Source organism: Lycorma delicatula, chromosome 1 (assembly GCF_047948215.1).
Source record: "Lycorma delicatula isolate Av1 chromosome 1, ASM4794821v1, whole genome shotgun sequence".
Classification (NCBI taxonomy): Eukaryota; Metazoa; Arthropoda; class Insecta; order Hemiptera; family Fulgoridae; genus Lycorma; species Lycorma delicatula.
In genome coordinates this window covers 375,398,286-375,422,376 of record NC_134455.1, presented here as the reverse complement: position 1 = coordinate 375,422,376, position 24,091 = coordinate 375,398,286, and the positions used below count along the sequence as shown (strand labels likewise).

Below are 24,091 nucleotides of genomic sequence, written 5' to 3'. Positions count from 1 at the left end.
AGCCGAAAGTAAAAAGGATTTAGAAGAAACAATGAACGGCATAGATGAAGTCCTACGCAAGAACTATCGCATGAAAATAAACAAGAACAAAACAAAAGTAATAAAATGTAGTAGAAATAACAAAGATGGACCACTGAATGTGAAAATAGGAGGAGAAAAGATTATGGAGGTAGAAGAATTTTGTTATTTGGGAAGTAGAATTACTAAAGATGGACGAAGCAGGAGCGATATAAAATGCCGAATAGCACAAGCTAAACGAGCCTTCAGTAAGAAATATAATTTGTTTACATCAAAAATTAATTTAAATGTCAGGAAAAGATTTTTGAAAGTGTATGTTTGGAGTGTCGCTTTATATGGAAGTGAAACTTGGACAATCGGAGTATCTGAGAAGAAAAGATTAGAAGCTTTTGAAATGTGGTGCAAAAAATCAGATGGGTGGATAAAGTGAAAAATGAAGAGGTATTACGGCAAATAGATGAAGAAAGAAGCATTGTGTAGACAGGCCACGTTTGGAATATGTAAAACAAATTGTTAGGGATGTGGGATGTAGGATGTAGAGGGTATACTACTGAAATGAAAGTATAGCACTAGATAGGGAATTTTGGAGAGCTGCATCAAACCAGTTAAATGACTGAAGACAAAAAAAAAAAAAAATTGTCTCTCATTTGGAACACATACAATTTTAATAGAAATCAGTCTTTGTTGCTATTTACTAATATGGTACAACAACAAAGGACATTTTGAAAAGTATGAATATTTTACATGAAAGAGAAGAGAACTTACTGCAATATTCCAGGTAGTGCAGGTTTTATTAAAACAACAGCCTGAGTCGGCTTGACTTTTAAACAAAGCTCTAAAACCCTCATTATCATTATGATGCCTTCTGGACGAACATCTGATAACAAATACATGCAAATTCGGACCACCACTTCACCATATACCTGTTTAATAAAATAAGTAACAACTTAAGGCCAATTAAATTTAAAAAATTAATATCATAGTAAAATTTATTGAAAAATATACATACTTTCTGAGAATATAAAATCTTACAGTTTAACATAGTAGAACAAAATGTTATTTATCAATGACTATTGTTGTATGTCACAGAAGCAAATTCTACAAGAAAATGAAGTTCAAAATATAATTTATAATTGCATAATTTTCAATTTTCTTAATCTGCAAATTTTCTGTGAAAAATGAATTTGATTTATAAGAGAATTCCCTACTTTGCATCTACAATTTAGTCATATATTTCATTTTTTAACCACTCACATACTTTAAAGAAAGAAAAAAAATCTGCTATCAACACAAGAAATTAACAGAACATACTTTAAGAAAAATAGTAGAAAAAATTTCCTGCTTTTTACTATTTTTTATTTTATTTTTATAATATTTCTGTTAATATTTATATTACCATGATCTATAATTTACAAAAAATTCATATGCTAACTAAAAACTCAGCAGAAATCACCTAAATATTGAATTACTTAATGCTGCATAGAAATTTTACCTATCTGAGAATTTCTAACTTCTAATATAAAAGCACACATTTTTTTTAACAACTTGCACACTTCTTAAATAACTATTGTTGGAATATCATCTGCTATCTCCATAAATAAAGATGCTTTCTTACAATATTACAATATTAGTGTAATTATTTACCATGAAATTTTTTACCAATTTTATTTTTCAAAACATTTCCTGGTAACTAATTAAACACAACGTTGTATATCCCTGATAATTCTTGAATAATTACAGCAATAAGTAAATTTTAAATAAAATTAATAGTGTAAATACTTCAGAAGTATTAAAAAAAAATTGATAACCGATTGCATTTTCATATTATTAATATTCTTCATTCTCTGAAATTTTATTATTTTATTTTTAAGTAAATATATTACAGTTTAGATTTTCAGGCCTGTATGAAAGTGTACCAATTTATTAAAAAAAGGCTTCAGAATGTTTACATGTTTATTTGTTATACAATACAAATGTTTATTTGTTATACAATACAAAGTTGAATTGCATCTTCAGAAATTGGTTAATGAAGCATATTAGGTATACCACTAATAATTATGCATTTTCCTCAAATATGCTGTATTGTTGTGTAGTATTGGTAATGTTGCAGAAATCAATGTTGAGAGATGTGACACAAAGGAGTTTATCACAGACAATGTTTTGCAGCACTGTCAGCTGCATCATGCTAAAGCAATCTGTGTGACATATAAATTTGAGAAATCTTTGAACAGAATAAATACAAAAAAAAGAAATACAATCTTGTAATTGCATAACATAAGATTAATATGTTATACAAAAGGAAAAATAGATCACTCCTGAGGTATAAGGGGTTCTATTTAGTTATTTTCTCTGGAGTAATGGTGTTACTATATAGCCAGTCCCTGAATCTTTAACTGCTGGAGAGAGTGAAGGTGTCACTTGCTAAATATCTCCTTGATTTCAGTGGGCCTGGAATGCAACAGTACATTTGAATTTAGTGGAGACGAGAATGGGAAACCATTTCACTCCTCACATCCTTGGTAAAGGTACTTAAGCCATACAGTTATGTTAAAGTAAAGTCCAATTGGTTTAACAGAAAGTTTAAAAAGCAATTAATATGAAATGAATATAAAGTAAATTACCACAGAAAATACAAAAGTATAATGTTTGATCATCACTAAAAGCTAGTATATATTCCTTCTAATGTAGAAGTGGTTGTTTGAAAAAACAGTATGATGGTTCGGTGAGTATTGTTTATTTGGTTCAGTTACTTACAAAATTAATAATGGACGTTTAGTAATACGTAGATTAAGTTAATAATAGCAATTATTGTTTATTGTTTTATTCAGCAAAGGAACTTTTTAAAATATTTTTCAGGTGGATATTGAATAATTACATTTACATATATTTCAAACTTAAGAAAACAATCAATAATTTAATATATAAGTGATAAGAGGTAGGGCAAGTAATACAATCTACATTATACATTATAAATAATCATAACTGATGTAAATATTTATTTTTTTAGTAGTTCAAGAAGAAACCAGTAAACAACTATTTTTAATACAATAAAGTGAAGTAAAATAAAGCAACAATTCTACACTTAACATTACATGAATATTTAACCACAATTACAACATTTTTTTTTACAGTAAGCTTGCTAGCTTAGTGATTAAAAATAGGTCACAACTATTACAAAAAAAAAAGTTTTTATTTTCTTATTTTGCAATTTCAATATTGGAACACCTATAGTGTTTACGTTACACAGCATTTTATGCAATTTTATCTTGGTTCCTATCCATCTTAAATATGCAATACTTTACAGAAGCTTGTCAGCTTGTTTGGGTCTTTATAAAATAAAAACTACTTAACGAGTTAATCTTTTCTAAACATATTTTAGTGTAACTTCACTTCTATATATGTTAGTATATAAGAAAGTTTGACATATGATGAAGTACCAAGTAGTTCAAAAAGGACTTCACAGCTTTAAAAGCATATAAAAAATTTATTGAGATAACTTAACAGTTTCAGTTGAGGTCTCATTTCAAAGAAAAACACATCAAGTTTGTCACTCAACATTCACTTTCGATATGGCTTCCATTTGTAATACAACATACATCCCACCTGAAATCGATTTCATTCCAAACTGTAGCCAGCATATCAGGCGTTACCTCTGCAGCTACGGTGTTAATTTGAAGTCTTTGCTCAAAAAGATCAGCAGACAAAGGTGGCACCATAAACCTGATCTATAATGAAACCTAACAAGAATAAATCTAGTGGGGTCAAATTTGGAGTGTGAGGTGGCCATGTAATTGGACCTTCACGACCAATCCACTGACCTGGGAATACAGTATCGAGAAAATCTCAGACTTCTAGGCGATAGTGAGGTGGTGCCCCGTCTTACTGATAGTAATGACATCCATCTTGGTAATCATCCTCTAACTGAGGAATTAGAAAATTTTGAAGCACGTCCAGATAAACAATACCATTTGTGGTTGCCTCCTGGAAAAACGGAAAGTAAAGACTTTGCTTAGGGCACAAAAAAAATTTATCTTACGGCTATCACAAATATGCTGCAAAGTTTCATGAGGGTTTTCGCTACCCCATAGTCAACAGTTTTGGGTGTTCTCCTTACCACTGATGTGAAATATTGACTCATCACTAAAAATTACATTGTCTAAAAATGTATCGTCTGTAATTCTATCCACCACTTCCACACAAAACTGTAGCCAAGCAACTTTGTCATCTGTAATGTGTTGAACCATGGTTAGTTTGTATGACTTCAAGTGCTATTGTTTACATAATATGCATCAAACAATCGTTTGTGGAATATTAATCTCATATGACGCATGTCAAACTGATTTCTTTCAACTATGTGCAAAGCTTTCTCAGAGTTGTTCCTCAGAGAACAGGATGTTCTCGCAGTTTCAGGATGTGGGCATCCTGGTGATTTTGTATATTTAACAAGACAACCTGTTTCAATGAAGGTTTGGTGCCACATACTTATGCCTATGTGGAGGCTCCCTACCATACTCTCTATGAAAATTACATTGAGCTGACTGAAAATTGTGAAACCAAAACACAGAGTGAGCACATTCTGCACCAGTAAATGTATCCATTTTTAACACTGGTGAAAGTGCTAGTGGCCGAATTCGATATAAATGAACACGTGAGTCAAAACTTAATGTGTTTTGCTATGAAATAAGACCTCAACTGAATCTGTAAGTTATTTAAATAATTTTTATATTGTTTAAGTTGTCCTTTTTGAATCACCTGGTATAATATGGGTAACATCAATAATTTTTAAATAATGGTATAAGTATTAAATGTTATTAATCTTTATTTGTTTATTATTTTTTAATAATAGAATTAAAAAAATTGTGCTTTCTTCAAATAAAAGATCCCTGTTGTGATATTTATCCAATTCTAAAATGGTTAAATATTGCTGACTATGTGTATTTGTAAATTTTAAATTTTTCAAAATTTGGTGCTAAAATATATTTCTAACATTAATAAATGAAGTCTTAAATTATTAGCACCATTCATATGTAAATTTGACTATCTTCAACTAATTAAGCATAAATATTAATTATTTTTTTATATTAAAAAATTATTAATATTTATGCTGAATAACTTGCAATAACATCACAAAATCACTCAGATGGCCAATTAGTTTTAATTTTATGAATAATGAGAAAATTACACCTGCTTAATAATAGGCAGTTAAATACTTTCTTATATATGACATTTTAAATTCAATTTATAGAACTGTACTGAAAACAGATAAAAGATGATTTATGCTAGCAGCTGTTAAAAATATAATTTTGTTTTAAATTTGTACAATTTTAAAGTATTCATAAGAATTTTGAAAGAACTATACTCACCTGCAAGAATTCTTCAGGGCCCAGTAATGTATATGCTTGAATTATGTATAATGATATTTTTAAATACTCTACAGATCCATCTAAAAAATTATCAATTCACACACCAATTATAAACATAATTTCTTTAAAAACAAAATTTTGTAAATAAGATCGATACATAAATACAAACAACAAGGGTCATTGAGTAATTAAAGACGCAATCAGCTCAGGAGTTAAAATAATTTATTTAATCAATGTGACTTTTTTCACTTTTTAACATAACCTCCAGCAACATTAATATGCTTGTCTCAACTATGAATCAGCTTATTTATGCCTGCTGCAAATAAATATTTGTCTTGATGCCGGCGCTAACTTAGCACATTTTCTTTGATGCATGAAACTTCTTAATATGTAGTACCTCCTTGAGTGGGCCAAGCAAGTGGAAATCCAATGGGGGTAAGTCAGGACTGTATAGGGGTGAGGTAGTACTTCCTGATGCAATTTATCAATGGTTTCTCGAGTTACCTGAGTTGTGTGAGGCAACATGTGTTGTTGTGAAGCAGAATGATAACTTTGCAGAGGTCCAGAGCATTTTTCTTAAAAGTGCTGGCTTCACTTTGTTGATAGCATGTCATGGTAGTACGCGCTGTTTATTGTTCACTGACCTTCTAGAAAATTGACAAAAACCCATCATGATGACCTTTTCCATCCCAAAAGATTGTCTTCATGATTTTCCTGTTGATGGTTGGGTTTGGGAATTTTTCTTGACAGGTAAACTCATACGTTTCCACTCAGTGTTCAATTTTTTTCAGTCCAGTTCATAATGTTGAATCCATGTCTCATTACAGCTTAGAATATTGAACTGGATGATGAAAAAATCATCATCTTCCTGCTGATACCATTCTTTAAGCTCTGCTCACATGCGAAGTCTTATATTGAGAGTCTTGTTAATTCTCTTAGAACCCATTTTGTGTTTGTTTTACAGTCCTCGAGCAAGTTGGTAATGTAATAAACTGTAACAACACTTTTTTGTAATTTTTCAGCTATTATTTCAATTGTACTCATCAGTCTTCTTAAATGAGTCTATGCGAGTTTCAAGCGCTGGAGGTGAAACTTCAATTGGACGTCCAGGACAGTGCTCATCAGTCATTGAAGTTCCACCATTTTTATTCTACTCACTTGTAAATATTCTGCAGTTCCTACAACTCTGTCCGCAATTATTTAGTCACATGAGAGTAAATCTTAAATTGGTTTTTCAGCTTCAGAAAGCAAAAAACGGATAACTGCATACTACTCAACTAATTTGGAAACTTCAAGAGGACTTGCCATCATAAAATGAGATTTTGAGGTTAATAAAAAAAAAATTTACTCAAAAAGCTGATCAAATGTCATCACACCAACCTACTTTTCCTAAAGTATTATAACCCTCTTATCTGTTTTGCCTCCATAGCTATTTTAATTATTGAAGTGTCTTTAATTACTGAATGACCCTCGTATTAGGAGAATACTAATAAAACACATATACAAATTTAAAAGAATTAACTCCTTTTTTCCCTTCTTAAAATTCATAACCCTCATGAGTCCCAAAAAAAATAAAGTTAAAGTGGTGTTTGGTATGATTATCTACTGTTATACTATATTATTTCCCCTGGTATATGAGGAAGTAACTACCAAGAAAGTAAAACCAGTTCCCTCCCCCTTCTATAATAAAAACTTTAAACTTACTTTGAATATTGTTAGGTATAAAAATGATTCTGAGAAACTAAATGAGCTTATTAACAGAAAAAAAACTGTTAGTAGTGAGGTTTGTAATACAAGTGTTACAAACTATATCTACTTTTTAGATTATATTTTTAATACTTTTTTCCGTTACCACACCACCTACACCTTATTCCTCATGTATACTGCAACAGAATTATTGCCTACTACCTATTACTATAAGAAATATTATTTTAGAAATTAAAAACTTTATTTATTTATCAGTAAAAAAGATTCAAAATTAAGATCTAATGATTGTTCTACAATTTTGATGCAAATACCAAACAGTTTTCTACAAAATGTTCCGAATGCTTTTATGTAATAACTTGAATAGAAAGTATCATTTTATAATAAATGTGAGAATTCACTTGTTTGTTTGAAATGATTTATTCAAACTGTATTATTTATGTTTTATTAAAAATGTGAATATTTAACATAAATTGCCAACATAGCAAAATGGTAATGTATTATCCTGCCTTTTATCAAAAGGTTTAAGATTCAAATCCCAGTCAGGCTTGGTATTTTTCACACTAAAATATATGTCTGATCCTCATCATAAAAAAAAATTACAAGATTATATATAACTGGGCCTATTTCTTGATAAGTACAGGTTATTTATGCCAGTAACCAATTAAATAATTTATTTTTGAACTACATCTGCATCTAAATTACAAAAAGTTTTAATTACAAAAGTTTAAATTACAAAATTTATCCCTTTATCATTATCAACAGGTTTAAGTTAGAGAAATTTTAATCTTCAAAGCCTTGTATCTTATCAGAGAGAAGTCATAAAAACTGGATTTTCGGCTTGATTATAGCTTGTTATTTTCTTGATTGATTAATTAATGCGTAACACCCCTAATAAAAGCAATTTGGCCACTTTTCAACTACTTAAAAAGAAAAAAATCTGATTTTTACTATAGATCCAAACTAAAGGGTGAAATAGTTTGAAAATGAGAAATAAACAAAACCTGATGAAATTTTTCTATGTTTGGAGGTTTCCCTAAAAATGAGTCAAAAAAATTGAAATGAACTATGTTTTTAATTATCATAACAGTTATGACTATGTAAGAAAACAATGTACAGTCACAGGTTCATTAAACATCAACGCCCATTACTAAATTAAATAACTATATTTTATATTATTAACTTGTTTTTATTTAATGCTAAAAATTGAATTGATGGTTGTTTTGTAAAATCATAATAAAGTAATGTTGCTTTTAAAATACGTAACAATAAATAAAATAAATAGTAAATTTTTGGAATTTAAAAAAATTCCTACATAACTGTAGATATTTTAATTATTATTTTTTTTTTTAAATATCTAACATTGATAATAATAATAATAATAATAATAATAATAATAATAATAATAATAATAATAATAATAATAATAATAATAATGTAGATATATACACAAATGATAAAATTAAAAAAAATCTCTGTTTATGTACATAACCTCAAAAATCTATTCTGTTGTGTTTAACTATACTCATACATAACTGTCATATATTTTATTATTTTTTCTTTGTTATGTGGTTGTACTATAGCGTAAAAGAATCATCAGATTTTAAAAATTCATAACTATTCAGCTTTTAATTTATTTTGATTCAGCAAAGTACTGTTATAAAGAGGGAACTCTCAAGTTTCCTGGGGCTGCCACTAGGTAACAACAGAAATTTGTTCATTTTAGTGTTAAAGAGATAATGGCCACTCCACAACAAAAATCAGTTTGTGTTCTATGATTTGTGCAGTAAGAGTCCATTATTACTATTCAGCTAAATTTCCTTAAGTAAATAAGGTGCTGAACCTTCTACCACTCATAGTATTAGGCGATGAGATAGACAATTTAAAGATACGGGTTGTCTGTGTAAGGGAAAATCACGTGGTCGACTGCATATGTCAGATGATTTGGAGCACATTATCAGTTTTTCACATAGCCCCCAAAAATCAACTTTCCATGCTGTTAGAGAATTAAACATTCCCTGAATGTCTACCTAGCACATTTTTCATCAATGTTTGCTTATGAAACTGTACAGTATTCAATTACTATAAGCTCTTTATGAAGATGACAAACAATGATGTGTGGAGTTTTGTGAATTAGTCCTTAACAAACAAGGTGTTAAGATGATGATAATTTTTTAACACACTTAGTGTTTAGTGATGAGGCTACTATTCATTTCAGCAGGAAGGTGAATCGCCACAATTTTAGAATATGGGGTATGGTGAAGCCACAAGAATTAGTACAAAATGAGAGACTCTCCAAAGTTAATGTTTTTTGTGCAATTTCTCAGAAAATGGTATATGGTCCCTTTTTTTTCTTAGAGAACACTGTTATAGGAACAACATATCTCAATATGCGTGAAAATTGGCTTTTCCCTCAGTTACAGGCTAAATCGGAAGAATTTATTTTCTAGCAGGACAGAGCACCACCTCGCTAGAGTCTTTATATTCAAGAATTTTTCAATGATATTATTTCTTAATGACGGATCAGCATATGGAACCAAACAATTCAATTCAATTCAATGGTCTGAGCACATACAGTAGTTACTAGATGCATATTCCTATGGCCCTAAATCTTCCGTTAAGTATTAAAGTGGGACTATAGGAATTCATAATGTGTGTATATATATAAATATTGTAAATACACATTGTTACAGGTGAAAACTTCAAATCAATATATTCAATTCAACTAATAAAAAAAACTAATTTTTACTGCATGACTATTATAATCACTGCATTTGTTTGGGTGAATTCCTAAGCAGACATATTAACAATATTTTTTAGCATAGAAATCCCTAATTTAGCTTTAGAGATTTCTTCTTATATGAATTTTAAGTTACACATATTCATTATTTTTCTACAAAGTTGGAACTGTAACACATTTTTCATATCCCTGTGTGAGCTTTATTATTCAGACTTGCACAATACTGATATTGTAAATGTTATCATATGACACTACCTAGTTTTTTACGTAATTCTAGATAAATTCTACGGAAATGCTTAGAGTAGTATGGAAGAAGTACAGAAGATGCGATTTCAGCACAAAAAAAAAAAAAAAAAACAGAAATAACTGAGCAACTTCATATATAACACAAGATGATCTGTTAGTCAATAATTTCTATTAATAAGTATTACATCTAAGCGTACATCCACTAATTAAGGGGTGAGTGCAACCAACTGGAGAAGATAAGGCTTGTGAATGAGCTTTGCTCACAATATACTGACAGTATGGTGTGATCAAATCACTTTACAGGGGATTAGCACCATGAAATGACTGAATAAATACTCAAAATGGCTTTGTAAAAATCTACTATCAAACTGACTTCCTTGGTGCATACTGTTTATAAGACAACACATCTAACCACAGTATTCAATTAATTTTAAAATCCCTTAATTTTAATACATTCAAAACGGAAATTCAGGCAACACAAAAAGTAAAATGAAAATGGACATTCGATTTTTAGACTTCTTCTAACATTAGCTCATTTCCATATAACTTATGTAGCATGAGGTAAAAAAACTAGCTTGTGTCATATGATACTACTACTTCCAATATCAGTGTTGTGCAAGTCTGTGAAATGAAGTATCTATCCTTCAATTAGAAAGGAAAAATTCAAGCATATGTTTAAAATTGAAGAATACAATAAAGCTGAAGGATCAATGAATGAATCCAATTCATTTGTAATAGAGGTCGATCAGAATAATTCTAATAGCCAATACTCTCCAGAAGATGAAAGTCAATTAAAATCTTTAGACAAATTTCTAGAGAGTACACTTATTTAGACAATCAAAACAATACTAAATAATTCTATAAAAGAAAAAAGTGTAGTTAGAAAGAAACAGCAAATGAGTACAAGAACAAGAGCACATAAATTACATTTGTTAAAGAAACTGGCCACAAAAATTCCTTAATGAGAACTTATTGGAGTAAGTCAATTAGTTAATGTTTATTTCTAAAATATTATTTATTCTATTATTATTTAATGTTGATTCCCTAAAATATTTACAACGTAAAATAATACAGCAGGGTCTTAATGTATGGGCTAAAATGTAAAACCTATGACAAAATAAGAAAAATATTACTTTACAGCTAAAAGGAGCATTATTAGCTGCTTGTAACAGTCCACAACTGTAACAATTTTGCCTGTTATTCTACTTTCAGTAATAAAGATGGATTGAATTAAACTTACTTTAGAAATATCTTTTCAAATTTATTAGTTATCATCAGATATATTATATTTCAATCTATCGTAAATCATAGATAATGACAAAGATGATTGCTCTTGATGCACCAAGTACTAAACCAGTCAGTTCTTACAGCTACTTTTCTCAACATTCCACACTCATTTAGCAAAAACCTCTATTTCATCCAGCTTTCCTTCACTTCCTTACTAAACATGAATAAATTTTGAACCATTGCACAATATGGCTTGTAAACAGAATAACTCCTAAATCCCTAACACAAGTGCTAAAACCTTGCTAATATACCCAAAGCATAATATGCAATATCTATTCGGAAAAAAAAATAAATTATTTTCATTACTAACTGAATTTGAGGTACATGGTATCAAAGTTGACTTAGATGAAAAAATTAATAAAAATAAAATTTGCTTTTTCTTTATTAATAGTTGGAAGGTTGTCTGATTACTTTTACTATGTGTAATGAATGTTAATAAAAGAACAAGCTTTAAAATGAACTATATAAATCAGATTTGTATAACACACTTCATGTATTACTGCATGCAGTCTTGTAAAGATTTAATGCAAATATGTTCACAAAAATAAAGAATGAAAAACAATTACAATACTTTAATAAAAAAATTATTCACCATAATTGTATTTCACATTCTACCATTAAAAAAAATAACTCTTGCACGCAGCAAATAATTACTAACAAAAAATGGCTTTTCAGGGCATTCATCAGTTTCTTTTAAGCGACTCAAATAATCATTAAACCTTAGACAGGAAAAAAAAAATTTCTTAAAATCAATAATGTATATATAATCTTATAAAAAGTAATAAATAAATGTTACCTAATAAAGGAGGCATATTGTCAAATAACTGTAAGAGTGTAGGTGTCATAACAGAAGTGTTTTCTAGTACAGCAAGCCACAGTTCCAAACCATCTTCCATTAAATACACATGAGCACCCTGTTTAACATCAGTACTCAATCGGATAACAGGTAACAGAAACTGAGTTAATGGATGGCCATCATTAAGTGTACCCACTGCCTATAATTAAAAAAAAAAATAAATAGAAAAGATTATTTACAGTAATAGTATAAAACATATTATTTTTAGTTTTTTGAGTTTCAATACAAGAGAGTATGATTTTAATAGCCAGATGTTCTCTATCTTCACCAATTTTCAGGACATGATGAAACTTTTGTATGTATTTATTTACCATTCCTAATCTTAATTAACATTAAGAGAGCAGCTGACAACTTACTATGTAATAAGTCGAAATTGACAGTTCATTTAGTGTATAGTGACAGAACATGTTGGAAAAAAATTATTTCTCAAGTTCTGCCAAAATCTTAATGATACCCAAAGTGAAACAATTTGTAAGAGTAAGTAGGCTAAAAAAAAAAAATCCTTAAGAAATACATAAATCAAAAAGTGGTAAAACCATTTTCAAAATAGTCAAACATTATTTAAATGAGCAGCATACTAGTAGGTCCTCAACAAGCTGAAATCCAATTGTCATTAACAATGTTGATGGAAATTTGTTAATGGAAAATCATTAGCTGGCCATCTGAGAAATTGCAAATGGATTGAAAAAGATACATATATACAATGTTAATGGATGATTTGATCATGAACAGAGTGGCTGCAAAATTTGTGCTAAAGCTGATTTCCCTAGAATACAAAGAGATTTTTATTTATATTGCACAGGATGTATTGGAGTGTTAACAATGACTCTGATTTCCTCAAGATGGTGATAACTGATGATAAATCTTGGATGTTAGTGTCAAAGATCAGTCACCTCAATGGAAATCACCATCATCCGCAAGATCAAAGATAAAAATACAAGTGAGGAGTAAAGTGAAAGTTATGGTGTTTTTTTCTGCATCACAAATGTGTACAGAAAATCAGACTGTTAACGAATAATACTACCTTGAGATGGAGTTTGGTGCAAGAGACTAGACCTGTGTGAATTTCATATCTGGCAGTTGTATTATGATAATGAATCCTGGTCAGGCACGACATTTTTCAAATGCTACAAAATTTCCGTTTATATTTCCATGCACAAGCTACAAATTATATGGTGAATTAAAAAAAAAAAAAAACATGATGTGAAAGCCAAGATTTCTTTGGTCAAGCATGAAAATCCAGGTTTACCAAACTCACCAGGAATGGCTCCTTCTGATAGCTGGCTGTTCTGAAAGCAAAATTTCTCCTGAAAGTATACAGTTTGATTGCTGGGAAGACATAAATACGAATGATAGCACAACTGTTAACCATTTCAAGAAGACTACAAAAAAATGTTTCTAACTAAGAAAGGACCACATATATTGTCTGAAATCACAAGGGGATTGCAATGAAGAAAAATAGAATTGGAGGCCACTAGGTAAGATACTTTTTTCACAACAGTTTGATACTTTCTGAATACAAGTTTTCATGTAAATAGAATCTAGTTAAGTTCTCAAAAAGGAACCACTTAGTAACATTTCTTTGAGATGGCATTTCAGAAGTAGGAAAGACACTACCTAAAGGTTGTCTGCAAAGGTAGTGTTTTAGGACTCCTGCTCTGTGTTGTTGAATTCACTTCTTTGATGCAGTTGAGGTTATCCAGTGAATTCCATGTCATCACTTATGAGGATATGGGCATTTGCTGGTTAAAGGAGATTCGAGGAATAAAATCAAATTCAGGGCAGCCCAGGCTTGCAAGATACTCCAGTTATGGAATTTGCAACATAAGATGGTGTTTAGCTCAAAGAAAAAAATTATAATGCTGCTATTATACGATGACCTGATGTATCAATGGCAGGATATCAAATTATGTATGTCCTGCTGCAGAAGTATCTAGGTGTTACCCTTGATGAGAACCTTCAATTCAAGGAACACCTTCAATGTGCTGCAAAAAAGACTTGTAATGCTTTCTTCAGTATTTGGAGAAGTTCACCCTGACTGGGGGTTTAATTTCAGAACCATGCGTGTTCTATATAAAGGTGTATGCGAAGCTGTAAGCTGCATCTGACTGAGCCCACTGAATGAGGTATAAATGTTATAAGAATACTTGGTTGAGAGCCTACTGTCTTCTATTGTTATCTGTGATTGGTGCATGTAGGATTGTCTTCTGAGAGGCAGTCCTTGTTATTTCTGAAGTCCACTGAAATCCTTGCAACTAAGCTCAAATTACTTTATGATGCCAAGAAGGTAGCCAACTTACCTCTGGGCACATAAAAACAATAGACGACCAAGCTTTCCATTTACAGCAAGTTAGGTGGACTGAATCATCCAATGGCTGTTACATGGTACTTTTCCTGATGTGAGAAGTATGCAGATTGTTGGGTGGATTTTCCCCAATCAGTATAATTTACAGTTTCTTTCTCGAAAAGGTGCTTTTTGAGATAGGTTGGCCAGATTTGGTTTGATTAATTCAGTCTCGTGACTGGAGTGTAGGGCCCTTGATTATATGTCCGTGGGATATTGGTGATATGTCCATGAGATATTGATGATAGGGATATTGAAGATATGGCCATGTCTTAAATGTCTGACCCAGGTATGAATCGAAACCTACCAAATATTCAGGGAGCTTGCAAGTATCAATTCTGATTTTGATCTGTAAGTTAATTGGAAAATCGAAAGAGAATAGAACATAGTTGCCGACTTCCTGAGATTCAGCTCTGTGGAGGTCGAGTGAGGGAGTCTGATGCTGTTATGAAGGGACATAATAGCAACCTAACCTACCGGGTTGGTCTAGTGGTGAGCGCGTCTTCCCAAATCAGCTGATTTGGAAGCCAAGAGTTCCAGCGTTCAAGTCCTAGTAAAGCCAGTTATTTTTACATGGATTTGAATGCTAGATCGTGGATACCGGTGTTCTTTGGTGGTTGGGTTTCAATTAACCACACATCTCAGGATTGGTCGAACTGAGAATGTACAAGACTACAGTTTATTTACACTCATACATATCATCCTCTTTCATTCTCTGAAGTATTACCTAAACGGTAGTTACCGGAGGTTAAACAGGAAAAAGAAAGAAAAGAAAGAATAGCAACCTGTGTGGCTAGGTGCCTGCCAGGTGCTTACTTTGCCAAGATAAGTATTTTGTCATTGGGCCCTGGTTAGCTGAGATAACTGCTGTCAGGATGAGATTAGATGTGTGGAGAACTCTGTGATGGAGCTGCAGTGTGGAAGGGTGTAAGCATTAACCTTGTTCCCAAAAGCGGATCAGAGCAGAGAGAGATAGGATATGCTTTCATAAGAAGCTTATTAAATTTGTTTCTTGATTTTTAAGTAAATCAAGAGGGCTTTGAGTAAATTGAATTGTAGGACAATACTGTTGTTGTTAAGGTCAACTTGTTGTTCAGACTTGTTTTATTGGTATGAGAGTAGTATTTTTGGTGTTTTCCTGGTGTTAACTTTGGTGTTAACCTTTTCAGATCATGTAGCCTTGGAACTGGGTATGTACAGCGTCGGTTTTAAAACGCTGTTACAAAATCATTTTATATGGCATCTAAGTCGGTTATTTTGTTTTATATTCACAAAGGAATCAGTTTTATTACACAATTTGAACAACATTTGTACAATGTAAAATGTTTTATTTAGACTAGAAAGAATATGACCATTTTTTTCTCAGAAATGTGCTTGTGTGTGTGACTTGTGAATTATAATTGCTATGAGGGTTACAGATTTATTTATTATTTACAAAAATAGCTTATCTTATTAGCAACAGATCGATGTATTGAAACACATAATAAATTATGATATACGGCACACAAAAAAAAAAGAAGGAATTTGTGGTCATAAATATGTCACTTTTACTTGAGGTCTATAAATATCTTTTCTGACAAATGATATCGGTAAACATGTAACACATATCGATTCGTAATGAATAAGAGTATACAGTAAAAATGGTTTTTTGTCAATCTGAATAGCCTTTTGAGTGGTGGGAATTTTTATAAAACGTAGTTTTCTGAATCTACTTTCACTTATACTAACATATGTTACTAATCAGTGATTTATGACACAGGTTTTTCATCATATTTTGCCCAATTTTCAACCGATTTGCTTGAAAGTATTATTTTTAAAATTAGCACACTATGTTTCCTAAACACAAAGCAAAAAAAAAAATTTCGCTAATAAAAAACGCGGTAGAAATGCGCAAAAAAAATTCTGCAATAAAAGTATCGTAATTTTTGTACTGCTTCAATTTTTTTTTTTGTTACAGGCATAAAAAATATCCAATCGTAACGGTTTTTTTTTGTCAAAATCTGTTAAATCTCTTTAATATACTGTAATTATTTTCACAAGAGTGTAGCATAAGCCTATGAAGGGAGGCAATCAGATACCAACATATTTTTGCGGAGCGCTAATCAACCGCGGATCATTGTGATGGGAAAAGGTTACAAATTCAATTATGTAATGATCACAGGACACAGTCTAATTAAAGTTAGATACGGGAAGAGTTTTTGTGTGAAACCTTCATTATTAGAGGAAGGCACAGGGATTGCACTTTCAAGGATAGGTCAATTTGATAGTTGAGGGATGTAAGTTATGGTAGGTGGTCATGGTTGAAAGAGGCCACATGAAGATGATAGTAACTTGTGTAAACACACTGATGGAAATGTCTGCCAAGGCATTTCTATCGGTGGCATCCTGACATGATGACTATGATATGTTACCAGCTTTAGAGGGTCTAAAAGATGACCTCTTGTAAAGCCCATCAGACCTAGGTGTGGTGGCCAGGACTGTCACACGGTGGGTGTCTTACCCTACAGGGGTGAGGATGAGTTAGTGTTTCATGTCTTTCAACTTGACACAACTTTTAATATAATCAACAACCAAAGAAATATAAGAGTAGGAACTATAAATGAACAGAGCCATAGACGCAAATGAATAAAACAGATGCTTCAAAAGTCAAAAATAAGTATCTTTCACTGAAATAATATAACTTTTACAGATTAAAATGTCCTTTAACCTTTTATCACAACCTGTGAAAAATGAAATAAATCTTGATTTCAAGATTTATCTAGACAAAGGTCGGGTAAACATACCTGGCACCAATAAATAAACCAACAAACTTTGCCTCTTTATTATGTTAGTATAAATGTGGATTTTCACAAAGTTAATATCAATAACTAATATTAACACTTACAGATGAAATACTCTTCCACTGCTTGAATTAAATTTCTATCAGAGCATTAAACAGCAGCTTCAGATGATCTGAAGCTCATACTACAAGCCATTATAGTGAATTCTACCACCTTCTTTCTGGTCATTAACTAGTACAACTACAAACTCCATTAAACTGTAATATATATATTTCTTTTATTACAGTTGACTTCTTTTAACCAAATTCTAATAGTAGTAAATACTTACAGTAAATAAACAAAAAAATATAAATAATAATATAGTTCAATGATACCTTGACTAAATGAACTAATGTAGAAACAATTGCACAACGTAACATGTTATGCTCACTCGACTCATTCCATAAAAAAGGAAGATATTGTATTAAAGAATCTGCATAAGGCTTAATACAACTACCCATTCTTTCAATAATGAACGATAAAACAAATAACACGTGCATCTGTAATAAATAAAATACATTTTAAAAATGTGACAAATTTGATTCAATAATTAATAAAATTCATACTTTATGTGATATTTAGTTATGAAAGGTGAAAGGCAGAATGATAAGTGTAAATATAAAATATAATCAGAAATAAATTTATTTATAATTTAAAATTAATTACAAAACGTTCTAATCTAAATTTTACTAAAGAATATATATATTTTTTATTTTCTATTTGTAAGATATATTAAACTAGTACCAGGCCATCACTACCATTATTACAATGAAAAAAAAAATGATTTCATTTAATGTTTTTTATACTGAGTAATGAAACATAGTAATTAATATAGTGGGGCTTACAGCAGGGCTAGCAGCAGATTGCAACTGTACATAACATAGCACAAAAGTAATAATATACGTATATACAGAAGTATATAATAGTACATGAATAATATGAATATCTTACTCATAGATGATAAATACCAGAAATTCTTGTGCAAGTTTTTCTGTATTATTTGTAGTTGCATTACTCACAACAATTACTTCACTATAGATATAAAATATTAATGAGGTGTTCCCCCAAATAAGAACTTTCAAACGGTCGCTTCTGCACACAATCAAAATTAAAAAACTTACATTTCATATTTATTTTATCAGATAAATTTTTTTCTGAAACCAATATTTATTGCATCTTCTGAAGGTAATTGCAGAGAATATGGGGCCCACCACCAGGGTAAAATCAGCTACTCCATACAACTTTTATATTTACAGATAGATATCTGATGGGAAGATCAGAATAATTCACTGTGAGCTAAGTGTTCATTTTAATTAAGATAAATAGTTGGCAGAAAACTTTAATTATGTGGAATAATTGACTAAATGTTCATCCTCTTATATCATACTGACAAAAATTTGAAAAAAAAATACATTAGAAAAATTTTACTAAGAATCTTTTATAATAAAAAATAGTATAAAGTAACTTCTAAAAGATTTTTTGATAAAACACATTGTAAATTTGGTTTTCCTACCTTGTTTATTAAACTAAATCAATCAGGTTTTGTAAACACAATACAGCCTCTTAAAACATATTTTTTTATTCAAATTTTTTTGAGCAAGAAACAGTATTCACAACCTTTTCCCCATATGCAGGAGTCAAGTAATCCTACCGATTGCAAAGGATTAATTAATTGTTTAAGTAATAAATAGTTAATCCCATTAATTTAGTAATTATAATTAACCTCAAATTATAAAATCCTATCTAATAAATGACTAACTAAATGTAACAATCAATTTTTACCTTGCTATCACATTCATGAGCTTCTTTAAGTAATGAAAACAATAAATCAAATGAAGGCTCAAGAAATGCAAGGAACTGATCGGTATTAAATTCAAAATCATCAACAGCTTTCTTAATTGTTGTGGAAGCAGTTAATCTAACAGCCATATCTTCACCAGGTTGTAATAGTGGTAACATTGCAGCATATAGCGTAGGTCTCAACTCACATGATAATTTAACACCAATCCATTGTCCTAATAACCATGCTACACGCCGTCTCAGTACTCTGTAATTGCCAGACTTTATTTTTAATTCTTCATTTAACACTGTCATAAACCATTCATCAAAATTAATCTGAAACAAATAACCAAATTGCACATGGTCCGTTAATGTGAAATACTACTTATAAACATATAACCAAAAGTTTAATAAAGAAAAGATAAAGAATCAATTAACTCATTAGCTAATTTATAATATTTGGAGTATAACTTTGCAACTGAGTTCGCAGTATTATTATACCACAAACTTCTTTAAAAAAGATTTAATTAAACTACTGCAATTTCTGCATATAAGATATAAAATAACTTTTACCCAAAAAAACTAAAGACAAAAGTCACAGCTTTTTTAAGACTTTTTTTGTAGTCATAACAGCTGATACTACTGTCATATTACAAATTTGTTTACCTTATTCTTTTTTTTTAAATCCTCCGACAAAACAAAACTTACCTAATTTATTTTTCAAATTTCCACAGATTTCAAAAAAAAAATTCATTTTAGGATGTGGCTGATTCTTAGCATTTAAAATATGGGAGAGCAGTTGTGAAACTCCAACTTTCATCTACATTCCATTACAAATTGATAGTTTTATGATACATCTACATTGATATTTCAAACTATGTGCTATAAGTATTCATCTGATCTTGTAATTATATTAGAAAACTACAAATTTTTAAGGAGTTTATTATATCCTTGATACTACATTAATGATATTTACAAGAATGTAATATAATATTTTCTTATATCTTTATTTATTTTTTACTGGTCTTGTTCTATGTCTAAAAATAGATGGTTTTTGTTCTGATTTTTATGTAATAAATCTTTTATAACAGAAAGAACATATTCAATTGATTCAGTACATACTCTTGTGTGTATCCTAATTCCCTTTCAATAAAACTTTCATTAACATTGACAGCCTATGACTATTACAATACTTCCACAAAAATAAAATTTTGTAAATACAGCTATCTCAATAGAAAAATAAAACTTATCATATTCTTTGGTCAATATATTTTTCCCTTTTGAATTTTATTATATACAATAAAATTAAAAGAAAATTCAACAAGTTTTCACTCCCTTTCTCTCTCTCTTTTATATATATATATATATATATATATATATATATATATATATATATATATATATAAAACGCATTTTTCTTACAAATATTTTAAATACTTTTTATATCCTATTTTGCAGTACAGTGATCTTACAATTCGTTACCACTCCAAAAGTGGGATCATTCATGTTTGGTTGTGGAGTATGCAATATTCTACTATACTTCTGCCTAACTATTCAAGCAAAATAATCACATTTTTCCAAGCCATACAATTACACCTGTATCCTGTATTGTTTAATCTTCTAGCTGATGCTTAAACAATCTGTGGTTTAGTATATATTCCTTATAAGCAATTGATTACACACATTCAAAAATACATTTATATCTTTTTGAATATGTGTTTATTGCTTTACAATGGTTCTTACCATTAAAAAGATTACAAATACAAATGATTTACCCCTGCCTTGAACACTATTCAAATTTGCATAATGAAAACATTTTCTAAACCTAATTTAAGAAGTTATAATATGACAAAAAGTAGCTACATAATACACCAATATGTTCCATTAAAATGAATATGTGCATGGAATATGAATAACTGAAAATTAACACATGACATGAAACTTCTTTTTCTTGTCACATATCACTTATATTTTTTTAATCTTTGATTATAAATAACACAAGCTTAACATCTAAAAACTACATTCTTACCAAATATTATGAGTATATTAAAAAAAATAATACTAAATATGTTTTGAAAAGTATGCTAAATTGTAGCAATTTTACTTCACTAGTAATAGTTTGAATAACAAGTATCAAATATTGGGTTAAATTATGCTAGATTAAAAATAAAATAAAAGCTTTATTACTTCATAAGAGAAAATGAATACAGATAATAATGCTAATGTATACAACCATATAATAATCTGTGAGAATCAAAACTGAATTGAATTCTAGGATTAACTGATTAGTGATTCAGTGTTTGTTAACAGTTAAATAACTCACTGACCCCAGAGATGCTGGTCTTGCACAGTTTGTTGAGGCCAGGAACCTCGACTTGCTTAATGAGGCAGTACAACTGTCGACTTTCTCTTCCGAACTAGGGAAAAGTTACATCGTCATCTTGGTGATGGGCAATCTGCTTAGGTGTACAAGTAGTTGGACTGTCTGGCCCGAGGCCAGTGTGTGTGATACACTTATAACCTATGAGATCGCTTATAGTGGCGGTCCAAGAACTCCAGATTTGGGTCGCTATAACCTAAGGGACCTGGATCAGCACAGGCTGCGGTGCGAGGGTGCGGCTGCCATACAAGGGTTAGAATGGTGCATGGAGCAAAGGGGAGGTGGAATTGATGGCTGAACAATTCGGCCGAGCCATCAAGACTGCAATAGGGTCTTACAGCGGCTTTGGCCAATGGACAGACCCTTAGGTAGTGGCCAGTCCGCTGATCGGAGAGTACCTGAAGCTGACATGACTACTGCTTCTGGGGAGCCGTCTGTTAAACAGAGATGAAAACCCGGGAAAAAATGGTGGTCCTCTGACCTGCGTGCTGCGTGCAAGAATTAGGTCCGCTAGAAGATACCAGCGTCGAGCCCTAAAGAGGATAATCATTGACGTGCGTGCTGCGGATCTATTGGTGCGCCCGTAATGAGTATTTTCATGCCATCAAGGAAGCTAAACTCAAGTTTTGGCAAGACTCCATGCGTGAGTTGCAGCACAATCCGTGGCAGCTAGCGAAGTCATGTTACCAGCCAAAGCCGCTGCACTTGCGTCCAGTGTTTGATGCGGGTTTGGTGATTGTGACCACACTTTAACATCTGTGGCGACTTACCAGGCATTCCTGGGTACTCTGTTTCTAGATGCTCCAGAGGGTGAAGCAGAAGTCGACATTAGGGTGGGTGAGACACCATTCCCTGGCATACGGGCTGTGGAACCCATAGATATAGACCAAGTGGTTTCTCAAATGGCACTGAGAAAGGCACCGGAGATTGACCAACTTGACCTGTATATTTTCTATCATCTATCTGCTGCCTGTCATAAAAGAGCCGCTTGGCAGACTGTTCTCAGAGTGCCTAAACTGGGGTTGCTTTTTGACTTGTTGGAAGGTGGCTTTGGTGAGAGTGCTCTTAAAATCAGGAAAGGACCCAAGTGAGGTCAGCAGTTATCTACCCATCAGCCTCTTGCTGGTAATCGGCAAGTTGCTTGAAAGGATGGTTGTGGAACAGCTCTGGGAAAGCATCGATGTGAACTCATTTCTAAATCGAGGCCAGTATGACTTCATGAAAGAGGTTAGCCTCCAGGACTGCATCTTAAATGCTCTTGCTGAGGTGGAAAGCGCCGAATGTAAATATGCTTTGGCAAATTTTATTGATATACAGGCAGCAATTCCTTCCTTGTGTTGGAGTTCTGTCCTCTATGAGTTGGAACGCCATGATGTTTCCATAGCCTTGCAGGCCGTAGTACTTGTCAGATTGCATGGCTGTTTAAGGATGCGCACCTAGTTGGGGAAAAATCAATCACCAGGGGAAGCCTGCAGGGCTCCGTTCTTGGTCGCTTGCTGAGAAACCCGGTATTCGATGGATTTTTGGGACTGACATTCCTAGAAGGGGTCATGGCCCAGGCTTTTGCTGATGACAATCTCCTGCTAGTTCGTGGTAATTCACAATTGCAGCAAGAAGACCGAGTGTAGGGAGCTTTGACAACTGCAGAGGGTTGGATGGACATTCAAAATTTAAGGATTTTTGTGCCAAAGACGAAGTTTATGCTTCTCAAGGGTACAGACAAATTATTATATAGTTGTAACCCCCGTATTAAGTACAAAGGCTGTTTAATGAGTCGAGTTTGAGTTTTTAAGTACCTAGGTGTTTGTTTGATGAGAAGTTGCTGTTTAGCAACCACATTAGGCTAGTAGTGGTGGATGCCCTCCCTGTGATGCACAAGCTTAGGAAGATTGCTTGAAAGGATTACAGACTGTCGGGCCATCATTTGTACATGGTGTACTGAAGTGTCTTCAAAAATATGACCTCTTATGCAGCGTCTATTTGGGCGCGTAGGTTGGAAAGAAATCAAGCACTTATTCAAAATTTAAGGAGTGCCCAATGAAGAGCCTTAATTGTATGCACTGGTGTTTTGAAACAACCTCCTACAAGACTACCACTGTATTAGGAAAGGCTCTCCCAATCGATTTAGTAGTGAAAGTTTAGATGGCCATGTGGAAATTGCGAAGAGGCAGGGAAGCCAAGGTATTTGGGATGTGGTTTTGAGCCAGGCCTGCACCAGAGCAGAACGGTGATCTCAATGCACCGGTTCTAAATTTTGAACAGTTGCCCATCTCCCACCTGCAGAAGAGGTTTTACAGCCTCACGATGGAAGCATGGCAGCAAGAATGGCACGCCATGACTAAGGGAAGGGTCCTTGTATAGATTTATACAGGATCTGGGAGAATGGTATGCCTCTCCTTTGTTTTTAAGGACAACAGGAGCCTGAGTGCTCTCCAACCATGTAAATTTATACCAATATTTATTTCGGTTCCAGCTGGCAGCTGATGAGCTGTGCATCTGCAGGGAGGTCCAGTCGAACAAACACATGATGTTCGATTGCCCAGCTGTTGGGGATC

The 24,091-nt window shown here is 31.9% G+C and overlaps 1 protein-coding gene across 2 annotated transcripts in view; it reads right to left on the bottom strand.

Moving 5' to 3' along the window:
- The window catches only part of LOC142317285 (importin-11-like), a 127,198-nt gene that overhangs the window by 55,210 nt on the left and 47,897 nt on the right, over positions 1-24,091 (bottom strand). For both annotated transcript variants that reach the window (XM_075353703.1, XM_075353704.1), the window contains exons 11-15: positions 19,160-19,492; positions 17,713-17,877; positions 12,155-12,353; positions 5,382-5,461; positions 784-941 (exon numbers count right to left, since the gene is read on the bottom strand). In XM_075353703.1, the coding sequence (XP_075209818.1) occupies positions 784-941; positions 5,382-5,461; positions 12,155-12,353; positions 17,713-17,877; positions 19,160-19,492 (935 nt within the window). The remainder of the gene's footprint in view (positions 1-783; positions 942-5,381; positions 5,462-12,154; positions 12,354-17,712; positions 17,878-19,159; positions 19,493-24,091) is intronic.